This window comes from Crotalus tigris, unplaced genomic scaffold, assembly GCF_016545835.1.
Source record: "Crotalus tigris isolate CLP2741 ecotype Arizona unplaced genomic scaffold, ASM1654583v1 scf7180000023720.1715460, whole genome shotgun sequence".
NCBI lineage: Eukaryota > Metazoa > Chordata > Lepidosauria > Squamata > Viperidae > Crotalus > Crotalus tigris.
The window spans coordinates 574731-601811 of NW_024100139.1; the positions used below are offsets into that span (position 1 = coordinate 574731).

The 27081-nt window shown below is 45.1% G+C and overlaps 1 protein-coding gene and 1 long non-coding RNA gene across 6 annotated transcripts in view; one reads left to right on the forward strand and one right to left on the reverse strand.

The window, feature by feature from the left end:
- LIMK2 (LIM domain kinase 2) overlaps nucleotides 1–27081 on the forward strand; it is a 60295-nt gene that overhangs the window by 24049 nt on the left and 9165 nt on the right. For 4 of the 5 annotated variants that reach the window (XM_039321188.1, XM_039321193.1, XM_039321189.1 and 1 more), the window contains 5 exons: nucleotides 2759–2868; nucleotides 3680–3868; nucleotides 9954–10059; nucleotides 10560–10753; nucleotides 15435–15621. In XM_039321188.1, coding sequence (XP_039177122.1) covers nucleotides 2759–2868; nucleotides 3680–3868; nucleotides 9954–10059; nucleotides 10560–10753; nucleotides 15435–15621 — 786 coding nt within the window. Of the gene's footprint in view, nucleotides 1–2754; nucleotides 2869–3679; nucleotides 3869–9953; nucleotides 10060–10559; nucleotides 10754–15434; nucleotides 15622–27081 lie in introns of all 5 variants that reach the window. The other variant, XM_039321192.1, reaches the window with a different exon arrangement.
- Nucleotides 13359–17137, reverse strand: LOC120297941. Its single transcript, XR_005553930.1, has 3 exons — nucleotides 17082–17137; nucleotides 15288–15393; nucleotides 13359–14345 (listed from the first exon to the last, which is right to left on the reverse strand). It is a non-coding gene; the product is annotated as an uncharacterized LOC120297941 (long non-coding RNA).

Sequence of the window (27081 nt, forward strand, 5' to 3'; positions counted from 1 at the left end):
GCTTTAAAATTGTCATCAGGACGTATCGATGCAAATAATTTATTTCCAGTCTTTTTCCCCTATCTCCCATATTCTGGCCAATGGCGCGCCACTGTATGGGTAGAGGCTGCTGCGCAACGCGCACGAAGATAAGCGATGCGTCTTCACATAGGTACGGCGTTCTGTCCTGAAGCTAGCTGGAGGAACATTTGAAAACACAATTCAGTCCACTAATAGCGAGAGATCTGTTGTTTTTGTACGACAGATATACAGCGATTCATTGTATGAAAAAGTCTCAAAAGTGTCCCCAAAACTTCTCGCTCCATCGCTCCCATATCGCCCCCTTTTCATTCCTTCGCCCCCCTGAAAAATGAAATCGCCCCCTGGGGGGCGATATCGCCCAGGTTAAGAACCACTGACCTAAATCACTAACCCTAACCGTCTCAACATTGAATGTTAAAACCCCAAATTGCTTCATTTTATGAGTTACAGCTTTAAATGTTTGGCCCTTTCAAAGATTGGGTGAAGGGACACTTGGGGGTCAAGGAGGGACACATTAATTTCATCCCTTAAGCTAGTGTTTCTCAACCCTGGCAATGTTAAGCTGTGTGGACTTCACTTCCCAGAATTCTTCAGCCTTAACCTCACCCATTAAAAGAGTCCTTGGGCTGGCTTTTTAGTGTCCTGGAAGCAGGTTTCTTATTTGGTTGGGGGTGGAAGACCCTTCTGCGGGAGGAAACATGATGTCAGGGAGCATGGCAAAGCCAGGTCGCCTGCATGGTGGGTGGCATGTTTTCTTATGTTTTCCTAGGCTTGGGAAAACGTTTATTTTTAAATAATGCTAATCTCATTTGAGGGCTTTAGCTGTTGTTTTCAAGCGTCTCCAGTCTCCAAAGTGGTGAGAAACAGCCCATTTCAGACCTAGGGACCCCAGGGCCTGAATTCATGGAGGAGACTGGCTGAGGGCTGAAACCTGATGGTGGCTGGGGGGGGAGCCAGAGTTTCCTTCCATGCTGGCCTTGGGGCTTGTCTTATGCTTGGGGGCACGCTGCAATATGGAGGAAGCCCTGCTCGCTCTACATACAGCCTGTAAGGACCCACCCCACTTTGCATCTTAAGAAGACAGAACTCTTGGAATAGCTCTTCCAACAGGAATCCTTTATTAAGAGAAAATGGTTGCAGGCATGCTAGACAGGACTTGGGGTTCAAGCTCTCCCATTCAAGGTTTTAAGGGGTTCCCCAGTAGTCCCACCCAATCAACCCCCCTTCCAGTGATAGTTTCAAGTATCACAATTCCATCCCCTTTCTTCTTCCGTCTGGATGGAGACTTCAGATAACTACATGAAAGGCAATTACTCTTCTTTGATATGTTAAAGCTTAGAGGCCCCAATAAACACACATTCAGTCCTTTGAAGTGTGCTGAAGGAAGTGAGGGCCATAAAGCCCCTTTGCTCTCCCCCTTTTCTCCCTCTTATGGCAGAATCCAGAGAAGGCAGAATTGGGAGTTTCTATGTTTGATAATTAAAGATGAAATATAATTGGATTCTGACACAGCCGGTAGATGCTTTAGATGGGTAGGCAAATCTCCTGGTTTTATTGTTTCTGTCTTCAAAGTAACTGGAAGAGATGCAACAATTTTAGGCAGTTGAAAGATAGGGGGGGGGCAGCTCCTAGTCCCCCCCTCCCCGGGGTTTCTAGTTTTGCTTTGGTCCTGGGATAGTGGGCAGCTTCCCTACTGTCTTCACAAGGGCACCTCCTGGAGACACAGCATGGCAAGCAAGGAAGGCTGCGAAGGACAGGGCTGTAGGACAGCTCCGCTCCCCTCCCAGATCCCAGCAGTCCGTAGGAGGCTATTTAGTGAGCAACAAGTCTGATTAAAACCTAGCAGAGCCTGGCAAGGTGGTTTCCCCCAGAGGGTTCCTGAGATTTTCCTTCCCGGAATCGCCCATCCGTCCTTGGTTCTTGTGCTGGCTTGCCAGTCCTGCCACCGTTTCCCAAGCAGCGGCAGACGCCCTGTGGTTTAGCTCCTCATTTCCTGCCGTCAGCTGAGATGGCCCCTGCACCTTAGCCCAGCCTCTCCTTGCTAGCTGCCTTCCAGCCCCACCATGTGGAAGCAGAGAGTACCAAGGGGTCGCCAGCTGGCTCCTGGCTCTCTTCTCCCCTGGAACCGTCTCCCCCATCGTGTGCCCTGTCCAAGAGCGCGGAAGGAGTCACTGATCCTGAGGCATCTCTGCAGCCGGGATTTCAGACTGGGACAGAATTCTGGCTCGACAGCACTGCCGAGTCTGCATTCAGGAAAAGGGCAAACACATCACTGGGATTCCATCCTATGGTGGTCTTTCTGGAGGGTTTTCTTAGGGCAGTGGTTCTCAACCTTTTTAATGCCGCGACCCCCAACCGGTCGTAAGTTGAGGACTACTCAACCGGTCGTAAGTCAAGGACTACTCAGCTGGTGCAGCACCGTTTCCAGAATGGGACTTTTGGCGGGCTCAGCAGGGCAGAGACAGCCGGGACAATTCTTATTGGCTTTTGAAAGCCAATAGAATTAGACTCTATTCAAGAGAGTCTATTCTATTGGCTTTCAAAAGCCAATAGAATAAAAGGGAGTAGCACAGCTAAGGAAAAGGGGGAAAAAAATGGCGGACTGCGTTGTTTGGCGACCCCCGTGAAATGGTCGTTCGACCCCCAAATGGGGTCCCAACCCACAGGTGGAGAACCACTGTTCTAGAGCATCCTTGTTTTTCTTCTTTACTGTCCTGCACCTCCCTCTCCTTGGCAGGTGGCTGGGGAGTACAAGTATCACCCGGAGTGCTTCGCCTGCATGCGATGCAAAGTGATCATTGAAGATGGCGATACCTACGCTCTGGTGCAGCACTCGGCTCTTTACTGGTAAGGGGCCGCAGCCAGGCTCAGCCATGGGCTTGGATGGCTCTCTGGGACAGGGAAGGCCTTCTGCTCTGCACTTAGCCCTCCTCGGTCCTGAGAATGGCAGGAAAGGTTTGTGTTTTCCCCCACTCCACTCCCCAGAGAGGGGAGGGAACTGAGAGTGCATCCTGGTCCCCAACCACTCTGGTGGGGCGTCAGGAGCATGTGGAGTCAGTGGATCTTCATGGCACCAGGTAAGGAAAGGCTGCATGAGATGGTTGCGCTTTTCCACTCCTCAGACCATCTTTCATATCCAGGCCCTGCCAAGGCCTAGGATTTGGGAACAGGAATCAGGAGATCTGTGCTATTTGTAAGACATTAATCCATTGGCCAGCTGCCTTCAAGTGGTCATGCAACCCATATCTCTGAATGCCTACTAAAGGGAAAGGCTGGAAGGTGGATGTCTGTCCACGTGTTGTCTTGGAATTTCTTTGAAACAAAGTGGAACGTGGACCCTATGTTTCCTCATTGGTCAGCCAAGCTGCCTCTTGGATCTATAGCCTTGGAATCTTGATGCTTCCCTTCTTCCTAGCCACCCTGGTCCCATGTGGGGAGATAACCCTGAGGGCAAGGGGGTGCTGGAATACCAAAAAGTGAACGTTGGAAGCAAAGCTGTCTGAATATAGGCCTTGTCTTTGCAGCCAGCAGCCCTGTAGGGAAGGTCAAGGGTTTGGATGAGCTGCTTCCTAGCTGACAGCCTGGGCATGGAAAGCATACACGGCCTTTTCTGTCCCCTGGTCGAAACTAACAGCAGAATTCTGTTCTCCTTTTTCAGTGGCAAATGTCATAACCAGTTTGTGCTGACGCCAATGCTAGAAAGATTGTCAACAGAGCCTCTGTGTGAACAGCTGCCGTACACTTTGACGCTTCTCTCCATGCCTGCCGCCACCGATGGCGAAAGGGGGTTTGCTGTGGCTGTGGAAGGGGGCTGCTCACCCTATGCTGCTACTGTTGAAGTGAAGGAGTGAGTATGAAGCTCTCGTAGCCATGAAATGCAGGGTTTTTTTCCCCCTCTGATCTAGCTATCTCGAGATGCAAATTCATAGTTGTGTGGCTTTGCGTTTTCATTCAAGCTTCTGGCACGGATATGGTTCCTGTCACCTTGAGCAATGATCTTCATTGGGAAAGCAGCCCCGTTTGATCCTCCTGTCTCTCTCTCGGTGGAATTAATGCCATTGGCCAAAGTGTCTTTCTCTGTGCCTTGAAAATTGGAGGCATCGTGTTGAAATGGTTCTGTTCGCGAATTCTTCCCAAAGGAGCCCTCAAAAGGACTCAAATGCAATGCATTTTAAACACATTGCCATTATTAATGGATAAGGCACTTGTGATCTGTCTGACGTGTAACCTGCATCTGCATAATCTTTGCCTCATCCCAGTTTCAGTCTTGCATCACTCCGATACAGCAGATGTAATGCAGAAAGCATCTATTAGGAAAAAATCTTAGTTAAAAGAAGTGATGCCTGACTCCTCCTCACAAAAGACTTGAAAGTAAAACAGTTTCAGTGAAAGGTAACAAAGATGACCAAGGGATTGCAAAAAAAAAAAAAAGTCCTAAAAAAACCAAGTGTGCTTAGTCTTGAGAAGACTAAATAGGGTTGTACTAAAATACTTTTCAAGTATTTGAAAGGATGTCAGAAGAAAAGAGTCAGGACTTGTTCTTGTCATTCAAAAGTGAGGGACACCAAAGCATGGTCTTCACTTACAGAAAAGCAAATTCAGATTTTTAGGAAAAATGTCCTAATGGCAAGAGCAGCCTGACTGCAAAATCAGTGGCAGTGGATGCCCTGCTTGGGTTGAAGAGACAATTAACAATTAACTAGTGTATGTAGGAAATACATGGGAGACTTTAACTACCCTGATATCAACTGGGAGACAAACTCTGCAGCAAGTGGGAGATAAAACAGATTCTTAACAAACTTAGCTGACAACTTTGTCATCCAAAAGGTAGAGGAAGGAACTAGAGGACATAGTATACTTAGACTTCAGCAAGGCATTTGACGAAGTAGATCACAACCTACTTTTTGGTAAACTAGAAAAAATGTGGGAAAGACAACATCATCACCAGATGGATTTGTAACTGGCTCACAAACCACACTCAACTAGTAGTCCTTAATGATACTACTACATGGAGGGAAATAAGCAGTGGGGCACCACAAGGTTATGTCTTAAGCCCAATACTCTTCAATATCTTCATAATTGACTTAGATGAGGGAATAGAAGGGGAACTCATCATATTTGCAGATGACACTAAGCTGGCTGGAATAGCCAACAGCCCAGAAGACAAACTCAGGATCCAAAAAGACCTTGACAGACTTGAACAATGGGCCTCATCCAACAACATGAAATTTAATGTGGAGAAAAGCAAGGCTTTATATCTAGGCATGGAAAACCAAATGTACAAATACAGATTAGGCAAAATCTGGCTCAAAAGAGGACAATCACTTAAAACATGAGCCAGCTGTGTACAGCAGCAGCCAAAATAGCTAATACAATCCTTGGCTGTATAGAGGCGTAGAATCAAAATCACATGAAGTATTAGTACCACTTGATAAATCCTTAGTGAGGCCACATCAGGGATACTGTATCCAGTTTTGGTCACCACATTACAAAAAAAGATGTTGAGACTTTGGAAAAAGTGCAAAGAAGAACAACTAAGATGACTAAGGCCTGGAGTCTAAAACATATGAAGAACTGTTGCAGGATTTGGGTATGGCCAGTCTAGAGAAAAGAAGGACTAGGGGCAACATGATAACAGTGTTCCAGTAATTGAGGGGCTGCCACAAAGAAGAGGGGGGTCAACTTATTTTCCAAAGCACTAGAAGGCAAGGTGAGAAGCAATGAATGGAAACTAAGCAAGGAGAGAAGCAAACTGGAATTAAGGGGAATTTTTCTGACAGAATAATCAACCTGTGGAACAGCTTGCCTTCAGATGTTGTGGGTGCTCCACCACTGGAGGTTTTTAAGAAGAGACTGGACAGTCACTTGTCTGAAATGGTGTAGGGGTTACTGCTTGAGTTGGGGGTTGGACTAGAAGACCTCAAAGGTACCTTCCAGCTCTATGCTCCAGCATGGAAAGAATGGAGAATCCACTAATGGCTTAAAGAAGTCCTCTAGACCAGGGTAGGCAACCTTGGCTCTTTTATGACTCGTGGACTTCAACTCCCAGAATTCCTGAGCCAGCTATGCTCAGCTTCCCTGAGGCAGTATCTCCCCCCCTCCCCCTTTTCAGCTACATTCCTAAGATTCCTTCTCTGGCAGGAGATCGTGTCCTTAGCTTATTGCTTTCAGTTATTTGCCAGCAGAAGCTTGTTACTTCTGATTCCAACTACTACTTTCAGTTTTTTCTTCTGTGGCCGGTGCGGCCGCCATTTTGGATCGCCACGCAGTCCTTGGCCGTCTTAGTTTGGGTTTCCTCTTTCCCTTCTCAAGCTGGTTTTCTCCTCGACAATTTAAATTGCTGCTTCTAGACTTCTCAATTGTTGCTTATCTCTGGCTATTAATTGGATTCTTCGTCTTAGTTTCGGTTTTTTCATTCCCTTCCCAAGTTGGTTTCTCTTTGACAATTACATTATTGCTTCTAGATTTCTCAGTTGTTGTTTTTTTTAATCAGGCAGGCATTTTGTCCCATACAGCTGCCGTCCTTCCTTATGGTCAGGTTCAGATCCGGCCTCAGGGAACGTAATGCGGCCCTTTCCGGCAGGACCAGACCGCTCCTTGGACCGGACCGGTTACAGAGACAGGTCAAAGTGACTCGGGTCGGGACCCTCCCATAGGCGGCAGACTGACATATTATTTCCAAAAATGGGAAGACACCACCACGGATTCTTGGGTTCTCACCACCCTGGAATTCTTAACATCTCCCCTTCGATGCTTCATCTCCTGCCCCTTGTTGCAGAATCTGGTAAAGAAGGGCCTCATGAAGGAAGCCATTCAACATCTGTTAAACATAGAGGCCATAGAGCGGGTACCATCGGGTCAATGGGGGCAGGGGTTCTACTCCATCCTCTTTGTGGTTCCAAAGACCTCGGGGGGATGGAGGGCGATACTTGACCTAAAGGTCCTAAATTCGTACCTATTATATTGCAAGTTCAAGATGCAAACGCTCCAATCCATCTTGGGCAGCGTTCGTCAGGGGGATTTCCTCACATCAATAGACCTTACAGAGGCATACCTGCACATTCCCATTCACCCGGGTCACAGACAGTTCCTCAGATTCAGGTATTCCAACCATCATTACCAATACAAGGCTCTACCGTTCGGCACATTCCACGCGCATTCTACATCAGCTGCGTGGCAGACTCAAGCTTCTATAGTTGACATTTGTAGGGCGGTGACGTGGTCATCGCCTTCCCCCTTCATCCGTCATTACAAGTTTGACAAATTTGCTTCTGCAGAGGCCTCTTTCAGCTGCTATGTCTTACAACAGGTGGTCCAAGCAACACCGACACTTGATTGGCCTGCGTCCCACCCGTAGGGTCACATGGGCTTTGTTATATCCTATTAGTGGATTCTCCATTCTTTCCATGCTGGAGAAGGGGTGTTGTCTTACCTGAACGTCTTTTCTCAGCATGAAGAATGGAGAATCCACCCCCTGCCCTTTGAAATTCGCAGTCAGGTCAGTGTCAGTAGTTTGGGAGCCAACAGTCACACACTCATTGGCTTTGCCCTCTTTGAAACTGGGGGCATGGTCCAGCCCAGCAGGGGCGTGGCAACTTGATTGATTGGTCTAATTGGGCTAGAGGACTTCTTTAACCCATTAGTGGATTCTCCATTCTTCATGCTGAGAAAAGGCGGTCAGGTAAGACAACACCCCTTTTGATTGATTGATTGATTAAGAATTCTGAAATTCTTGGTAAGGAATAAAATTGGATTTTTCTGCTAATCGAGGGATTGGATTTGCTCGTCTCTGTGGTCACTTTCAACTCTGATTATTGCAAAAGAGGAAAAAAAGAGAGAAGCATGTGGTGGAGCATATTATAGCAGCCTACATGCACACCAAGAAATCTTTTTCTATATCATCCAGAAGTGCAGAGGGCATGGTTAATTATGTAAATTATAAGAATTACAGTGCCTCTGTTGGTTGGTCTCATTTATTTCTTGTGACAGTTTTGGAATTTAGAGGTTGCATCCTAGTTTTCTTACCAAAACATTTGCATATGATTTAATTTGGGTGCAGCAAACTTCCCAGAAAGATTATCCACCTGTGTAACTGATTCTGTATAAATGCTTATAGGATGGGATGAACTCAGCCTGCCCACAGTCAGATTCTCTGTTCCGCTTTGCATTCCTTCCACCTCCTTCACTGATCTTTTCTGATTGTCAAGCTTGCTTCCTTCTCAGCTGGAAGTCCTTGCAGGACCTAACTGCTGGAAACTAGGACTATTGGAGAAATACGAGAAAAACCTAGAGAAAAACTCCTGTGACTTTTCAGTAGCGAGACACTCAACATTGAATTGAGTGCAGTGGGACATGAATGCAATAAATCAAATAAGTATGTTCCACAGCAAGGAGCTGTGGGACTTGGAGAAGCCACAGATGCTCCATCTTGCAAAAACGGAGGTGAAGATGGCAAGTGTAAAATGGGTGGCTTCCTGGGAGATACCCGCAGCTTTTTCGTATGTCTGTTTAGAACAGACATGGCAAACACAAGGAAGGGGCTGGATGCAGCCCGCGAAGTGGTTTCATGTGGCCCGTGAAGTCATCCTGGAAACAGTGAGGGAACGGCCCCCACTGCCTTGGCCCTGGCCCAGGCTGGCCAGGAGCCAATGTACAATTTTGTGGTGGCCATCTATGCTGAAACACCTTCAGTCTTAGCTCCACAAGGCTGTTTGGAAACAGCGAGGAACCAGCCCCTGCCGCGTTGGCCTCGCCTCCTGGGTGCATGCTGGGGAGGTGTCCCCCTTTGTGAGGAATGAAGAAATGCACCATGCCTTGGCGCTCGCCCCGGTCCCACCCCCTTCTGCCAGAGACCCTCAGATCTGTCCCACTCCTGCCCAGGCCCCCACAGGCACCCTTGACATGAACAATATAGAGCTGACCATGCCCACTCAGTGGGCCACGGCCACGCAGTAGGCTTCACCCACCCTGGCCATACCCACCTGGCCCCCCCAAGGGCAACCGCAATGCTGATACGGCCCTCAATGAAATTAAATTTGACACCCTGTTTTAGAAGGCCTGCAAAATTGTAGCCCTTCTGGAGCAAGCGGAAACAGGCATCTTGCATCCCTAGCTTGGCTTTGGCTTCCAGTTAGTGACCGTTTGTTTAGTGACCATTTGAAGTCTCAATGGCATTGAATGAATGGTATTTATGCACTGCTCCGCTGGTCACATGATCAAAATTTGGGTGCTTGGTAGCTCACCCACATCTGTCTGTCTAGCTATCAAACTAGCTATCGAACTATCCAGCTATCACATTTATTTATTCCCCATCTCGCTGTGGGGCTACTCTGGATGGTTTACAACAATTTAAGACCATAGGATGCGCTTCACTTCCCCCTAACCCTATTTCTGCCCTTTTGGCTGTCCTGCACTCCATTGCTACCTACCCCGCCATCCCTTTCACTGTCATCTTCCTCCCAGCTGCTCCAGCTGAGGCAACTGCTGGCCCTCCCAGCAGCAGTGGGAGGGAGGGAGGGAGGAAGAAGATAACAAAAATCAGCTGGGGTGGCAGGGGTAGATGGTGATGGAATGTGGGGGTGTCCCAAAAGGCAAAGATAGGGAGAGAGCTAGACAAGTAGTGGAGGGGCCTTGAAGCTCAGCCTAGGGCCATAAATACAGACGTACCCAAATGCCGGTCATTTGTCCCCAGGCGCACTGCAACAGCCGTAACTGAGGACTGCTCCTGACTACCCTTCATTCATCGCTACTGTCAGTGAGCAAAAGGTCATTAAGCAAGGACTATCTGTACTTGTTCCTAGCAGGAAATGCTTGCTGGGGTATCCTCCCCGGCGTATACTTTTTTCTCTCCCCTTTGCTATGTGGCCCCTCACAGAGACTCGTGGAGGAGGCAAATCCTTCTGATCTCAAGCTAGGCTTTTTTCTTCCTTCAGAGTCAACCGAACGCACATCAGCCCTGAGGTCCAAAATGCCATTCACCCTGGAGACAAAATCTTGGAGATCAACGGAAACCCAGTTCGCACACTACAAACCGAAGAGGTACGTTCCGAACAGCCTTTCTTGTGTCCTGCTGTGTCATGACTTGAGGAGGGACCAAAGGCCTCTTGGGCTGGGTTTCCCAGCCGTCTTTTCTCTGAAAAGTGAAGAGGCGCTGAGAGAGAAGAGAAGAGCAGGCTGGCTGAAGGGCCCTGGGGGGGTTGTCTGATGCTTCAGAAGACCTGGCTTCTTCTGTAAGGTGGTATTTTAAAACAAAAGTAGGGGGTTCGTATCCTTGTCTTCCTGAGTGCCAGTTGAAAAACTCGCATCTGTTGTTTTGATTTTCATCACAGATTTATGTGACATCAATAAAGCAGCCCTGATCAGCAAAAGTGCTTTTAATTGAACTCAGCCCAGTTGCTTCTTAAGAAAATGAGCAGGCAAAGAAATGCCTCCTTCAGCCAATCCTCCCCATCCCAGGTTGATGGAGGAAGATTGTGGACGTGTTCTTTTGGAAACCTTTCCCCAGCACAGCCCAATTCTCTGACTTCTTTACTTCTCAGGTCAAAGAACTGATTCACAAGACCAATCAAACCCTTCAGCTGTTAATCGAGCATGACCCGGTCTCCCAGCGCTTGGACCGGTTGCGCCTGGACTCCCGGCTGTCCGGGGGCCATAAGAAGCCCTCCACCCCTTCTATTTCTGCCTTGGCGCTCAAGGAGAATCTGGAAGGGACCCTGCGACGGCGCTCCCTCAGGTAACGTACCTGGACTCCAGAATGGCCTGCTAATCTCCAGCTGGGAAGTGGAGCACCAGCAAGCGCTGCCCTCTGGCCATAACGTCAGTCCTTTGAGGTGGCCAAGCCAGGGAACTGACCGGGCCAGTTTGGCTGGAATGCTCCCTAATTGACCTGGGTTCTAGTAAGAGAATCTCAAAAGCCTGACTGGGTTTGCCCTTTTCTCCCTCCTGCAGCTCAGGATGGGCTCCTTCTGAGTTCCTTGCTGGTGTTCCTTTCCCAGGCTTCAGTCAGGTCGCTGAACATGTGGCTGGAACCGTCTCCACTGTGTAGTGTCTGCAAGGCCCTTCGTTGGCTCTCCGCAGGGCGGGCGCTTTCCCCGTCCACTTCTGCTCAGCCTGCTGTGGCTCCTCACCTTTATTGTAAACTACTAGCCAGTGGTACATGAGCAGCCTTCGATTTACCACTCCAATTGGGATCAGAATTTCCGTTGCTAAGCAAGACGATGATTGAGTGAGTGGTGCCCAATTTTACAACCTTGCCATGGTTGTTAAGCGAATCACTGCAGTTGTTAAGTGAATTACGTGGCTGTTGAGTGAACCATTGACTGCTTGTTGGGAAGGTGGCAAATGGCCATTGCATGATGCCAGGGTGCTGCAGCCACTGTAAATACATGCCCGTCGCCAGACTCTCGAAGTTTGGTCACGTGACCTTGGGGATGCTGCAAGGGATCAGTCATAAGTCACATTTTTTCAGTGCCTTTGTAACTTCAAATGGTGGCTAAACAGGGTGGTAAGTTGAGGACTGCCTGTAGAAAGTGTGAGAAATAGGGGAAATAGGCTGGATACCATCCCCGAACCACACGTTTCCTGACACAGCAGCTTTGCCCTGGTTGTCTTTGGTAGGTGAGCTACAAGGAGTAAGATAGGAAGCTCAGATGTTGAAACCTTGGCCTGCTCTCCAACTCTGGAATACCTGGCTTGTTGTGCTGCCACCATCGGCTTCTGCCTGCTGTTTTTCCCTCTGATCCTGATGTGTGAGATCAGCACAGGCATCCTGCAGCCTCGACACCTTACTGGCAAATGGAAGAAAAACAGATGAGAACAATGGGATCAAACATCTCTAGCCTTACCCTTTAGTCCAGGGGTCCCCAACCCCCAGTCCGTGGACCAGTACTGGTCTGTGGCATGCACAAATAAGCAAAGCCCCATCCGCGGGATGCAGGCAGCACACAGAACCATGCAGTCTCCGATCCACGGAAAAACCTTTCTCCACGGTGCCCTAAAATTGGGGCCTCTGCTTTAGTCCTTCAAGGGTTTGACCAGGAAAATCGCCCTTCCCTACTTTGAGGGTTAGATCATTCACGAGGTATAATTAAAATCAACATTAGGAACGGGAAAATATATAACAGTTACTTTATTTGTATATGGTCACCTGTAAAAACAATTGTTGGTAGAAGAAATAAAAAAATGCTGTTTGAATCCCAAACCTGACCTTTAAGGGATTTCTTATAAACTTGGATATAATCAGTGGTGGGATTCAAATATGTGAGCAACCGGTTCTCTGTATGGATGCCGCTTCTGGAAGTCCATTCTGGGCCTGGGCAACAAAAAATTAGCTACTGGTTCTGCCAAAGTGGTGTGAATCGGCTGAATCCCACCACTGGTTATATAATATGTGATAAATCTACTGCTCAGAGATCCCAAGAGGCATCAAACATACTTAGGACCTCATTTATAGTAAACTTCAAAGACAATCTTAATTAGCACATTGAAAATGAAGGATAATGCAGTACTAGCTAGACCACAGGTCGGCAACCTGTAGCTCCGGAGCCTCCCCCTGTGGCTCCCAGCCTCCTCTGCCTTTGCAGAGAGAAAGACGAGACAGAGAGAGGCACTTGCGCTTCCCTGCTTCTCTCTCTCTCTCTCTCTCTCTCTCTCTCTCTCTCTCTCTCTCTCTCTCTCTCTCTCTGTGTGTGTGTGTGTGTAAAAGAGAGTGCACTCACAGTGTTCTCCGAGGAGCTGAAAAGCTTACTGGGCGGAGCTCCTCCCTTTGCTGAGTCTCTGCAGGGAGCTGGGAGAGCAGGAGAGAGCTAGCTAGCCCAGCTAGGCTGACTCAGGAATTCTGGGAGTTGAAGTCCATGAGTCATAAAAGAGCCGAGGTTGCCTACCCCTGAGCTTGTTGGACAACAGCTTGAAGCTTGCCAGGTAAGCAGCAGATAGGAGGAGGGGGAGAAAGAAAGAGAAGGAGGGGGGGAGAGGGAGGGAGGGAGGGAGAGAGAGAGAGAGAGAGAGGAAAGAGAGAGAGAGAAAGAGAGTGGGGGAAGAGGAGTGGCAGACCAAGGGCAGATAGAGAGGGAGGGAGGGAGAGAGACAGAGAGAGAGAGACCCTTTTGACATCTAAAATGAAGCTAACACTGCATATATCCTTTTTTTACCTGTGTGTATATATGTAATTTTATTCTCTTAAAGCATTCTCTTGGTGATCATTGTTTTAATAGTATGGATATTCCCAAGAGTGATATTTTTACTTTTATTTTTAATGTGTGTGTGTGTGTATACACACACACACACACAAACACACACACACACACACCCCTATAATAAAGGTAAAAAAGGATATATGCAGTGTTATCTTCATTTTAGATATCAAAAGGGTTTTGCGGCTCTCGGTGTTTTGTTTTTGGTGGGAAATGGGTCCAGGTGGCTGTTTGAGTGTTTTGGGTTGCCTACCCCTGAGCTAGACATTAACCCGTGTTTAATACAAATTTGGCAACTTCTAAATGTGTAAACTTCAACTCCCAGAATTCCCCAGCCAGCATCCGAAGCACTGCCATGCAGCTCAAATTTCTTTGGGTAGAACAGACTGAAGGCCAGAGACCTGAGTCTTAACAGGGGAAACCAGAGTTACCTGAATACCCAGCAGCGAGAGTGGGGTATCGGAGTTAAGTGCGGGAATAAGACCAGGAAGCTTCCAGTCCACCCTCAGTCCTGCAAGCTCTGTGTGGGACTCTGGACCACTCAAAGTCTTTCAGCTCAACTTGCCCCACTGGGTTATTGTAAAAAAATTCAGAAGAGGGATGCAGGAGATGAAATCCACAGCCACATGGACTGCAACTCCAAGAATTCCTCAGCCAACCAGGTTGAGCTGAAGTCCACAAGTCTCCAAGTTGCCAAGGTTGGACACCCTGGCTGGGTAGAGCAATTGGCTGTGCACAAAGCATATAATTTGTGTATTATCTCATACAGGACATCCCACTAAACAGGTTAACAGAATATCTGCATTTCACAGCCCAGGCCACTCCAATCCATTAATACTGCATCAGAGCCATACCTGACAATAACCCTGTAGTTTTATAGGTCCTAAGTGGAACGCAGACCACGACCCAGCCTGAAGCAGATTCTCACGAGCAACAAGAAACCACGGGACAGTGAGGCTAACGAGAGACCCTCCAATAAATCCAGCTCTTGCCTCTGCATTTACACCACCAGCACCATCACAGACCTCAGCAGCTCCACAAATAAGACTGGATGCACACAAGTTCACGTGCTCTTCTAATGCCCTCATTTGCTGGCAGTTCTCCTTTGGGTTCTGCGTAGGACGAATAGGCCAGCTGTTTTGGAAACAGAAACTTCGTCAGCATGATGCACCACAAGACCAGTGGACTCACAAACATCAATAAGTTTTGGTTTATTTCAGAAAGTCTCTCAACAAATAATGATTTTTAAGACATCATATCTGTTAACTGATACAGTTCTTGTAATCTGTCTCGGACATAATCTGCCCAATCATTCTCCCACTTTTCTCCACCTCATCCCAATGGTGAAATGAGTTGCAGCTCATGAAAGTTTATACCTTTTAATGATAAATTTTGTTAATCTGAAAAGGTGCTACCAGATTTTCTGGTGTTTGGCTAATGTGATTCTCTTCCTATAAGGCAGTGGTTCTCAACCTTTTTAATGCCGCGACCCCCAACCGGTCGTAAGTCAAGGACTACTCAACTGGTGCAGCATCGTTTGCAGAATGGGGCTCAGCAGGGCAGAGACAGCCTGGACAATTCCTATTGGCTTTTGAAAGCCAATAGAATTAGACTCTATTCAAGAGTCTAATTAGACTCTATTCAAAAGCCAATAGAATAAAAGGGAGTAGCACAGCTAAGGAAAAGGGGGAAAAAATGACGGACTGTGTTGTTTGGCGTGAAATGGTCGTTCGACCCCAAATGGGGTCCTGACCCACAGGTTGAGAACCACTGCTATAAGGGAACAATAGAAAATCCTAAAGTAAATTGCCATTCAGGAGCAAGAGCCCTCCTAAACTACTTTTTCAGGACTGCTGGAGATATTTAGTAGTTCATTAATTGAATTAATTGTGTGTATATGTTTACTTTGTCATGTTCTCATCATACGCTAAACAAACAAATAATTGGATCTATTCTTCCTGTAGAGGCCCATTTAGGGACAGAATTGGGCAAAATAACACATATGCAAAGGGTTAAAAGGAGGGGGCATTGTTTGGTAGCCTGGATCCTGGTCTGGCCCATGAATGTTCAGCCTACCCCTGCATGGAGCCAATTCTCTGTGTTGTTTCTTAAAGTGCTCCTCTTGTCCGGAGGTCGGCCTGCATGAGGCTTCGCACTGAGGCTGCCGATGGCACCTGGAGTCCTGTCAAAGACAACCCCTTCTGAATGTGTGTTGTATTGCAGGCGCAGCAACAGCATCTCCAAGTCCCCCGGGCCCAGCTCCCCCAAGGAACCCCTCATCCTGAGCCGCGACATCAGCCGATCGGAATCCCTTCGCTCCTCCACCAGCGGTTCCCAGCAGATCTTCCGCCCCTGTGACCTGATCCACGGGGAGGTGCTGGGCAAAGGTTTCTTCGGCCAAGCGATCAAGGTGAGAGAGCCAGCTTGCCTGCCCCCTTTCTCAACACCCAGGCTTCACATGTTAATTTCATCCCCCTCCCCCCCCAAATCCTCAGGAGTCTTGGAGGTGACCCATGAACTTGATGAATTGTAGAACTGAATACATAGAGAACTGTACGTGTAGAGTTTGCCAGCTCCAGCCTTCTTCCTGTGCATCAAGCAGAGTTCTGCCCCTGCATCTGGAGGGCAATACAGGTAGTCCTTGATCTATGACAGTAGTAGGCCACCATGGCTCTTTTATGACTCGTGGACTTCAACTCCCAGAATCCCTGAGCCAGCCATGCTGAGGGGATAGGGAGAAGTTTCCAAGCTGAGCCATGCTGGCTCAGGAATTCTGGGAGTTGAAGTCCACGAGTCATGAGGGGGCCATAGTTCCCTCATGCTGGCTCAGGAATTCTGGGAGTTGAAGTCCATGAGTCATAAAGCGGCCTAGGCCAGAGGTAGGCAACCTTGGTTCTTTTATGACTCGTGGACTTCAACTCCCAGAATTCCTGAGCCAGCCATGCTGAGGGAAAAGGGAGAGGTTTCCAAGCTGAGCCATGTTGGCTCAGGAATTCTGGGAGTTGAAGTCCACCAGTCATAAAAGAACCAAGGTTGCCTACCCCTGACCTATCACCATTTGTTTAACGATGATTCAAAGTTACAAAGTTCAGTGGCCGTGAAAAGGGACCTGTCCTCAAAGTTACGGCCATTGTACGTACCATTGCAATTCAGGCACTTGCATTTTACTGGGATTGCAGCATTGTGCACAATTTGCAACCTACCCAGCCAGTTTCCGACAAATTAATTTGGGGGGGGGGTAGTCAGATTTCTTTAACAACCACGCAATTCACTTAACATCCCAGTGATTTGCTTAATGACCATGGTAAAAAAAAAATACCTGCAAAATTGGGTCTGGTCACTTGATGACTCGCTGAATGGCTGCATTGCTTAGCAACCAAAATTGCAGTTCCACTTGTGGTCATAAGTCAAGGACTTCCTGTAGGTTGGGCGGCTTATATGGTGGTTGAGGCAAGACCTTTTCAGTATCTAGAGGGAAGTCTACAAGGAGGCCTCTTGCCAGCTCCTCTGGGGTTTCTAGCTTGGCTGCCTCAGGTTTGTGTGCACCCCACTCCCGATTCCGTATGCTTAGAGCAGTGGTTCTCAACCTTTTTAATGCTGCAACCCCCCCCCCACCGGTCGTAAGTCGAGGACTACCCAACCGGTCGTAAGTCAAGGACTTTCCCTGCCCAGAAGCGCCGCACATACATGGTGCGCCCCCTGTGCCGGCCGAGGCATAGCTGGCAAGGGGCAGCAACGGCGCAGGGCGACCACCAGCTGGGCCACCAGCTGGTCCCGCCCAAGGGAGGTAAGGCACCCACCGGGCCCCATGTGCGCCAGCAACCCTCCCTGCACCTGCCGGCCTCCCACCCCTGGTCCTCTTTTACTTACATTTTTAGTAGTTGCTCAGCAGGGAGGGGTGGAAGTTTCCAGACAGTTCGCCTTCGCTGCAGACAACTTGCAGCACCGTTTGCAGAATGGGACTTTTGGGGGGCTCAGCAGGGCAGAGACAGCCTGGACAATTCCTATTGGCTTTGGAAAGTCAACAGAATTAGACTCTATTCAAGAGAGTCTATTCTATTGGCTTTCAAAAGCCAATAGAATAAAAGGGAGTAGCACAGCTAAGGAAAAGGGGGGGAAAATGGCGGACTGCGTTGTTTGGTGACCCCCGTGAAATGGTCGTTCGACCCCAAATGGGATCACGACCCACAGATTGAGAACTGCTGGCTTAGAGGAAGGAGAAGAAGGAGTTGCTCAAAAGGGCCTCTCTGCACCCCACGCTTTGCACCATCTTGCTGGCCATGGTTTGGGGCCCATTCCTGCTATTGACGGCTTCCCATTTCTCCAGATACAATGTCAGATTTGACTGCTTGGCTTGAGGAGGGGGCTTGGCATCCACGGCTTGCTTCCTGTCCCACACTCAGAATTGGACCTGTCAGGCCCAGACAGGCTCTCTCCCCATTGCTGGCACCCTCCTGCCTTGGCTGAGCTTCACAAAGGAGGAAGTGTGCCCAGCCTGAGGTGCTGCAGAGAAAACCCGGAAGAGTTCCTGGGCTTGGTGGATATATCTTTTATTTATTTTTAAAATGTACAGCCTCAAGGTAACTCTGGATGGGTGGAGGACGTGGACCAGGAATGACCGCTATTGATTGGGGAAGGAATCAAATAGACCAGTGTTTCCCAAACTTGACAATTTTAAGGCATGAGGACTTCAACTCCCAGAATTCCACAGCCAGCAACGCTGGCTGTGGAATTCTGGGAGTTGAAATCCACATGCCTTAAAATTGTCAAGTTTGGGAAACACTGAAATAGACCATTAAAAAACTTATTTTTATAAAATTCAACAAATACATATAAGAGTTAAAAAGGAAACAATTTATGAAACTATATTAATAATATTCCTCCCATACATCTCACATAAAATGATTAGGTTCCTCTGGGTAGAGTTAAGATATAAAAATCAGTCACTGTATTTGAGAAACCTTTCATTTTAATTTGGCCAGAAAGTAGATGAGGAATGTGTGATGCGCTTTGGTATCAGGATTCCGTCATTCATATGTTTTTCCAGTGTTTATCTAGGGACATTTGAGCAGCAGTCAAGAAAAATACCCTTATTTCTTTAAAGTAAATATTTGCATTAGAACCTAAAAATATATTCAGCAAAGCAAGTTGTGAACACACATTAATTCTTTGACTCATAACTTTACCAATCTCCAAAAACCCTTTTTGAAACTTGGCAACTTTAAGATGCATAGACTTATTACAGGGGTTAGAGATCCCTCCATCCTGGCGTAATGCATTTATATCATTGATTCCAAAAGATAGTCAAGATCTTACTTTGCCTAAAAATTATAGGCCTATATCTCTTTTAAATGTGGATTATAAAATTTTTGCAAAAATTTTAGCTAACAGGCTTATGGGGATCTTGCAGCAGTTTATACATAGGGATCAATCGGGTTTTATAACTGGAAGGTATATGAAGAATAACGTTAGACAAATTATTAATTTATTAGAGTATTTAGAAAAGAATAACCAAGTCTCTGCAGGCCTGATATTTTTGGATGCTGAAAAAGCCTTTGATCAAGTGAATTGGCAGTTTATGCTGTGTTTAATCAAGGAGATGAATTTTGGACAAAATATATTACAAGTATTATCCAATATATATCAAAAACAGACTGCTCAAATTATTGTAAATGGGGGTTTGTCAGAGGCTTTTGTAATAGAAAAAGGAACAAGACAGGGATGCCCGTTGTCTCCGTTATTGTTTGTTTTAACACTGGAAATTTTGTTGATTAAAATTCGGGAGTCTCAAGAAATAAAAGGAATAGAAATTAATAAAAAAGAATATAAATTAAGAGCCTTTGCAGATGACTTGGTTGTTACTTTGTCTCAACCTGTTTCTTCGGTGGTGAAATTATTACAATTGATTCAACAATATGGACGTGTTTCTGGCTTTAAAATTAATAATAATAAGACCAAAATATTAGCTAAAAACATGACTAATGGTGATAAACAGGCTTTAGTTAACTTAACAGACTTTGAAATTGTTGATAAGGTAAAATATTTGGGGGTTACATTATCTGCTTCTAATGTAAAATTGTATAAAAATAATTATGAAAAGCTGTGGATGGAGGTACAGAAGGATTTAAAAAACTGGAATAATTTACAGTTATCCCTTATGGGCAGAATTGCAGTTATTAAAATGAATGTCCTGCCAAAGTTTATTTTTTTGTTCCAAATGTTACCTATCTTAAAGAACGAACGTAATTTAGATGAATGGCAAAAAGGTATTAATAAATTTGTTTGGGCAGGGAAAAAACCAAGGGTGAAACTTAAAATAATGCAAGATTTTCGTGAGAGAGGTGGACTCAAGGTACCAAATATGAAATTGTATTATGATGCTGTAGTATTGACATTGATTAGCGACTGGGTGAATTTAACAAATACAGAAATACTTCATTTGGAAGGCTGGGACCTATTTTTTGGATGGCATGCCTATTTAATATTTAATAAAAAAGTGGATTGGGTTTTTAAGTCTCATATTATAAGAAACTCTTTGCTAAGAGTGTGGAGAAAGTATTATAAAAGTGACTTCAAAATACCATTATGGGCTATACCTCGGCATGCCATAGAAGGTATAAGGAAAGGGGTAAATATGGACAAGGTCTCTTACGTACAGTTATTAAGATGGGATGGCCAAGACTGGCAGTTAAAATCTTTGGAAGAATTAACACATGAAAACTTAACTTATTCATGGTTCCAATATAGACAAATAGTGGATAGATGGAAGATGGATTGTAAAATGGGCTGGCTTAGAGAAGATGAAATTTTTTTAAAACAAGTAAGAGATCAAAGGCCAACCCATATTAAGAGAGTTTATGGGGTTTTAGTGGAATTAGATTCAGAACTTGAACTAGTTAAAGATTGTATGATTAAATGGGCACAGAATATTGGTGAAACGATTTCAATGGATACTTGGGAACTTATTTGGATAAGAAATGTTAAATTCACACAAGCGCAAAATTTAAGAGAGAATTTTTATAAGATGTTTTATAGATGGCACCTTGACCCAAAGAAAATGTCCATTATGTACCCTAATCTACAGCCGAAATGCTGGAGATGTGGATATTTGGATGCTACCTATTACCATATTTGGTGGACGTGTAAGCATATAAAAGCTTTTTGGATTAAGATATGGTGGAATATTCAAAGAATTTTTAAAAGGAGGGTAAAATTTACTCCGCAATTATTTTTACTAGGTATTGTTATTGACTGTGATGCTAAGGAGGTTATATTGATGTTAAATTTGATTACAGCCGCTAGGTTGTTAATAGGACAATATTGGAAGAAGGAATCTTTGCCTACTTTACAAGAATGGTTTCATAAAGTTTCGTATTTGGCAGAAATGGCAAAGATTTCGGCTTTCTTAAAGGAGCAATCTCAAGAAAAATTTTTTGCGGTATGGGAAAAATGGATAAATTTTATACAACATAATTTGGATATGGAAAAATATTATTTAGCCTTTTTATAATTTGTAATGATTGTTTTTTCTTTCTTTCTTTCTTCTTTTTCTTTTTTATATATATACATTTTTTATGTATTATTATTCATATATTTTTTTTTTATATATATATATATGCTTTATTCTTCGTCTACTTTCTTCTTTCTTCTTTCTCTCTCTCTCTTCTCTTTTTATTTTTTATTTTTTTTCTTTTTTAGTATATATTATTCATTTTAAAGTTTATGTTATGTATATTATTATTATATATATTATTACTGTGATTTTTATTATTATTATTAATTATTTTATAAATTGCAAATGTTATTTTTAAAATATTTGTTAAATAATCCTATATTCAGTTCTGGGAAGTCGGGGGGGGGGTGGGGTGGCTGGGGAGGGGGGGGTGGATTTTTATTTGTAAAACTTTTGAAAAATTTCAATAAAAAAAAAAAAAAAAAGATGCATAGACTTCAACTCCCAGAATTCCCCAGCCAGCCTCCCATTCTGAGAGTTGAGGTCTGTACATTAAAATCGCTGAGACTGAGAAATAGTGCTCTAGAATGTTTCCATGATTCTAGAATTAAACTCTCACTTAAGTTTTAAAAGTAACTAATTTTATAATTAGGATATCTCCAAGTTTCTTATAAAGCCAGTCTATAAAACAATCTGCTCTATGGAATTTATGACTCTTCAGATTTGGGATTATTTGACTGAGAAGATTTATCTCTTCTTTTATGAAGGGGGAATTTAACTCTTCCCTATGATTGTCTTCAAATGGTACAATATTACACCTATCCAAATAATTACTAATTTCATTCAATCAATCAGTCCGAATAGAGCTGGAGGGGACCTTGGAGGTCTTCTAGTCCAGCCCCCTGCTCAAGCAGGAGACCCTATACCATTTCAGACAAGTGACTGTCCAGTCTCTTCTTAAAAGCTTCCAGTGATGGAGCGCCCACAACAGGGAAGCTGTTCCACTGGTTGATTGTCCTCAGTGTCAGGAAGTTTCTCCTTAATTCCAGGTTGCTTCTCTCTTTGATCAGTTTCCAACCATTGTTTCTTATCCTGCCCTCTGGTGCTTTGGAGAATAACGTGCCCCCCTCTTCTTTGTGGCAGCCCCTCAAATACTGGAATACTGTTATCATGTCCTCCTAGTCCTTCTTTTCTTTAGACTAGCCAAACCCAAATCCTGCAATCGTTTTTCATATGTTTTAATCTCCAGGCCTTTAATCATCTCCGTTGCTCTTCTTTGCACTTTTTCCCAAGTCTCAACACCTTTTTTGTAATGTGGTGAGCAAAACTGGATGCAGTATTCCAGGTGTGGCCTTATTAAGAATTTATAAAGCGGTGTTAATACTTCACGTGATTTTGATTCTATGCCTCTATTTATACAACCAAGGACTGTATTAGCTTTTTTGGCTGCTGCCACACCCTGCTGGCTCATGTTTAAGGGATTCTCCACTAGGATTCTCACAGTTACTGTTTTTGAGCCAGGTTTCACCCAATCTGTACTTGTACCTTTGGTTTTCCTGCCCAGGTGTAAAACCTTGCTTTTCTCCACATTAAATTTCATGTTGTTGGATATTTCTACTCTGTCTTTTACAGTTATGTTTTTGGTAGGTTGGGCTATAGTTTCTTTTTGTGTGAAGACTGATGCAAAGAATGAGTTAAGCAGCTCTGCTTTCTCTCTACTGCAGTGTTTCTCAGCCTTGACAATTTTAAGGCATGTGGACTTCAACTCCCAGAATTCCACAGCCAGCAATGCTGGCTATGGAATTCTGGGAGTTGAAGTCCACATGCCTTAAAATGGTCAAGGTTGAGAAACACTGCTCTACTGCCTGTTACTCTACTGCCTTTGACTTCTGTTGCAAGACTGTTCATTTGGAGCCTTTGCTTTCCTGATTTCATGTTTGCTATCCACTGATATTCTGCCTTAGTTACGTGTCCCTCTTTCTGTTTTTTATACTTGTCCTTTTTGTCTTTCAGTTTATCAGAGAGATCTTTGTACAACTATGCTAGTTTCTTCTTGGATTTCTTGTTTTTCTTTTTCAGTGGTATTGTGCTAGACTGGACTTTTATGATCATATTTTCCAGACTTTCCCACGCTTCTTGAGTTGTTTTCCCTTTACGATTTTCATCCATGGAATTTTTCTTAGGCTCTCTCTGAGTTTGTTAAAATCAGCTCTTTTAAGACACTGTTGCTAGTATTTGCATTATATTGAATTCCTACATGACGTGGTCACTCTGGCCCAAAGTTCCGGCAACTTCAGCTCCCTCTATCATTTCTCTATTAGTAAGAATTAGGTCCAGTACAGCTTTACTTCTAGTTCCCTCCTCCACCTTTTGGATGACCAAGTTGTCACTAAGTTGGTTAGGAATCTGTTCAATCTCCCACTTGCTGCAGAATTTGTCTCCCAGTTGATATCAGGCTAGTTAAAATCTTCCTTTACTACTGTGATGTATTTCCTACATACATTTATTAGTTGGTTAGCAAAAAGTTTATCTATTTCTTTTGCTTGGTTGGGTGGCCTGTAGTATAGTAATGTCATTTTCCCTCCTTTTATATTGACCCATATGGATTCTAGGAGATTTTCATCCTTGTTTTGTGGATTTCTGTAGAGATGTAGTGATCTTTTATATATAATGCAACTCCACCTCCTCTTTCATTAGATCTGTTTTCTTTTGAATAGTTTGTATCCTTCCATGAATACATTCCAGTCACGACTTTCATCCCAACATGTTTCAGTAATGGCAACTATATCATATCTGCCTTCGGGTACTAATACTTCAAGTTCACCCTGTTTCTTTCCCTAAACTTTGAGCATTTGTGTATAGGCATTTGAGTCCTTTATGGATCTTGGGTATGTTTCTTATATCTCTCCTTTGTAACTGGGATTTCCTTATTCATGTGGTCTGTGGTATAGACAGTTGAATTAAAATTAACAAAAGAATTAAAAGATTTGTTGCCTACTCCTGCTAGCATCTCTCAACATTTAAATTTTTCTTTTGCTTTATTTGCCATTAATTTTGAAGTTTTGTTCCTCTGTTCATAAACATTCTGTTTAGAAAAACTAAACTGGGCACTCTGCTGACAATCCAGTGCTGTAAGTTATTTCCTTTTTTGAATAAGTTTTTAATACAGCTTTTGAGCCTTTTGTTGGATCCCTCAAACCCCTTATCCTAGATGAGTAGGCCTTGGAAGGGACTATGGAGGTCCTCTAGTCCAACCCTCTGCCTAAGGCAGGAGTCTTATCATTCCAGACAAATGGTCTTCCAGTCTTTTCTGGAAGACTTCCAGGGATGGAACACCCACAACTCCGGGAGACAAGCTGGTCTCACTGTCAGGAAACCTCTTCTTGTTTCCAGATTAGATCTCTCTAATTGGCTTCCATCCTTTGCTTTTCGTTCTGCCTTCAAGTGCTGTGGAGAATACAATGACCTCTTGTTCTCTGTGAAAACCCTTCAAGGCCTGGATGAGGGCTATCAGGTCTTCTTTTAGCCATTCTTCATAGGATTTAGACCACTTATCACAGTGTTTCTCAACCTTGACAATTTTAAGGCATGTGGACTTCAACTCCCAGAATTCCACAGCCAGCAATGCTGGCTGTGGAATTCTGGGAGTTGAAGTCCACATGCCTTAAAATGGTCAAGGTTGAGAAACACTGGCCTTATCACCTTTGTTGTTCTTCTTTGCGCTCTTTCTAGAGCCTCTTATCTTTTTTCTATTATGACATCAGAATTGGGTGCAGAATTCCAAGTGTAGCCAAATGCAGTATAGAGTGGTACTATCATATCCCACTGTTGATGTAGTCTAGGACTGCATTGGTTTTTTTGGCAGCTGCAGCACTTTGCTGACTCATACTTAAGTGATGATTCACTAGGACACCCAGATCTCTCTCACAGTTACTTGTTGAGCAAGGGGCTGCTTATTCTATACCTGAGCATTTGGTTTTTCCTTGCCTAAGTGAGGACTTAAACTTTTCTTGTCGGAGGGGGCCCAATGCTCAAGTCTGACAAGATCCTTAAGAATCTTGAGTCTACCTTCCAAAATGTTAGCAATTCCCCCAGGCTTTGTGTTATCCTATCAGAATAACACATGGTGATTCTTCCAAGCTGAGTTTTTTTATTGTTTCACACCTATAGACAAAATCTCACCAGGCCAAGGACTCTACTATCTGCATCTACCAAACACTCTGGGAACTATTAAGGAGGGGTCATCTTCATCCTCTTTCTCTCACACATGATATGTGGGCTGAGTGGCCTCTTATTTCTCTGGAAAGCACCTTCTCCCTCTTAGGAACCCACCTCCTTACTACATCCCACCACACATCCTGCAAATTTGACGAGCAGCCTCCTCATCATGAAGAATTTGAAGAGCAGTGAAGCCCTTTGAAAAGCTTAAACTTTGCCTCACTTTGCATTTGCAATCATTTCTTTGATTGTATTCCTTTACATGAATGGCACCCAGCTAATTGGTCTGCTGTAGAACATTCCACCCTGAAGTCTGTGACAAGTGAAATTATGTTGTCAACCTGAGGCAAACAGATGTTATCACTCATAGCTTGTAATCCAAATATAGCAGCCCCTAGTTCTAGAGAAGCTGTGTCAAAGCATGGTGGCTTATTTACCAGTGCCTGTAAATCAGAGTCTTTAAAATAAACTCTTAGATAAGAAGGTTCCAACTGATATAACTGGTTAATTTCCCCCAGAGGGTCTTCAATAAAACCAGATGTAAACCTACAATATGAGGGTGATTTAATAAAGAGGTCGCACCTAATCGTCTCATCACGAATACTTTGTTCAAGCTGGAGAACAGGCTTTCATGGTGGATTTTCATGCAGGTTGAGTCCTCGGTCCTTTGTAAGGAATTTTGAGATGAGTTTAAACTTGTCTTCATTGTCTGGAGTGGGTCCTAAACACGGGGTATAACAAGATGGTCCGAGGTCCCCTCCCTGGGCTGTCGACGCTTGTCTGCCTTGTTGACTCCGAGGCTGCTGGGATGTGGTGGAAGGGCCTGGCTTGCACCAGGCTCTGCTGTTTGCTGAACGTGTTTGTGGCTTGAGCAGTCTTCTACCTTGTCGTAACTTGCAACAGTCTCTGAAGCAGTGCAGAAGCTTTTGGTCTCCACCAGCTTCACACATCCTAGGCCAGTGATGGCGAACCTTTTAGAGACCGAGTGCCCAAAAACTGACCCCGCTCCCACCCCGCCTGCCCGCAGGGCCACTCACCGCCTCCAGGGCCCGCCACAGATCACCCAGGCAGCGCCAAGGCGGCCACGCCCTCTGCCCACACCCCGCAGCATCAACTGTGCGTGATGGGGCGTGAGGGCAGAGTCATGTCTACGCTGCCTGGCTGCCATGTTCTTGGCTGCGCTGCTCCGTGTGGGCCATGCTCGGGGGCGACTCTCCTCCAGGGGGGCTGCTGGTGAGGAGGGGGTTGCGGGGGGAGGCAAGGCTGGGGGCAACAGCATGTGTGCCCACAGAGAGGGCTCCGAGTGCCGCCTCTGGCACCCGTGCCGTAGGTTCGCCATCACTGTCCTAGGCGAAAAATGTCGCTGTTGCTGTAGCTCGAGCTCCTTGGAAAGACTCTCCTACAAACTTTCCCAGCTTGTGTTACAGCTGTTTAAAAAAAAAAAATAAGTGCATAGCCAAATAGGCACTGTGAATGCAAATAACATTGGCAAAAAGCTACTGGATGAAAGGTTACAGACTTCTCTCCAAGTTCTAGGAAAATTCTTCTGGCTAATGGAATTTGTGGTGTGCCTTGGTGCATAAAGGTCCTTGAATCAAAGGCTTCTTTTAACATAATTATTTCTGCACGATGCTCAGGCTCATTAGGAAAGCACTTGGCTTGCCCAGGCCTCTGGGTGCAGGAAAGAGGGAGGGAATCAGAGTGGAGAGAACTCAAGTTCCATAGATTGTCAGGGCATTTTACAAAGGCTGCTTTCAGAAGGCAAATGCTCACTGTGCAGCTCCAGATCCAGAACTAACTGGAGCTTTCTGGCCGGTTTGGCCTCCTAGCTGAGCTGAACCAGCCAACCCAACAGAAAAAGAGGAGCTCTTAGGCAAAATAATAACGCTCGAGCTATAAATTCTTTTCCATGCTCCTGTTATGAGTGCCACCAGTCCTAGTGTGAAAAGTACCCCCATGTGTGGATGGTAGAAAGAGGAGTTTTTAAGCAGAAAGCAAATTATTTCCTTTTTTGCGGCCGTGAAGGCATTTGAAAGTCTTCTAGTGCACCCCACGAGCCAAGGAGCAGCATAGGCCTCCCTGTGCCCAGAGCCGTGGGGAGTGTCAGTGCAACACAGACACACCAGTGCTTGCTGGTGAAGGCTCCCTGGAAGGAAGCATAGGACCTGTTTTATTTTCAGCTTGAAAAGTGTAAAGTCA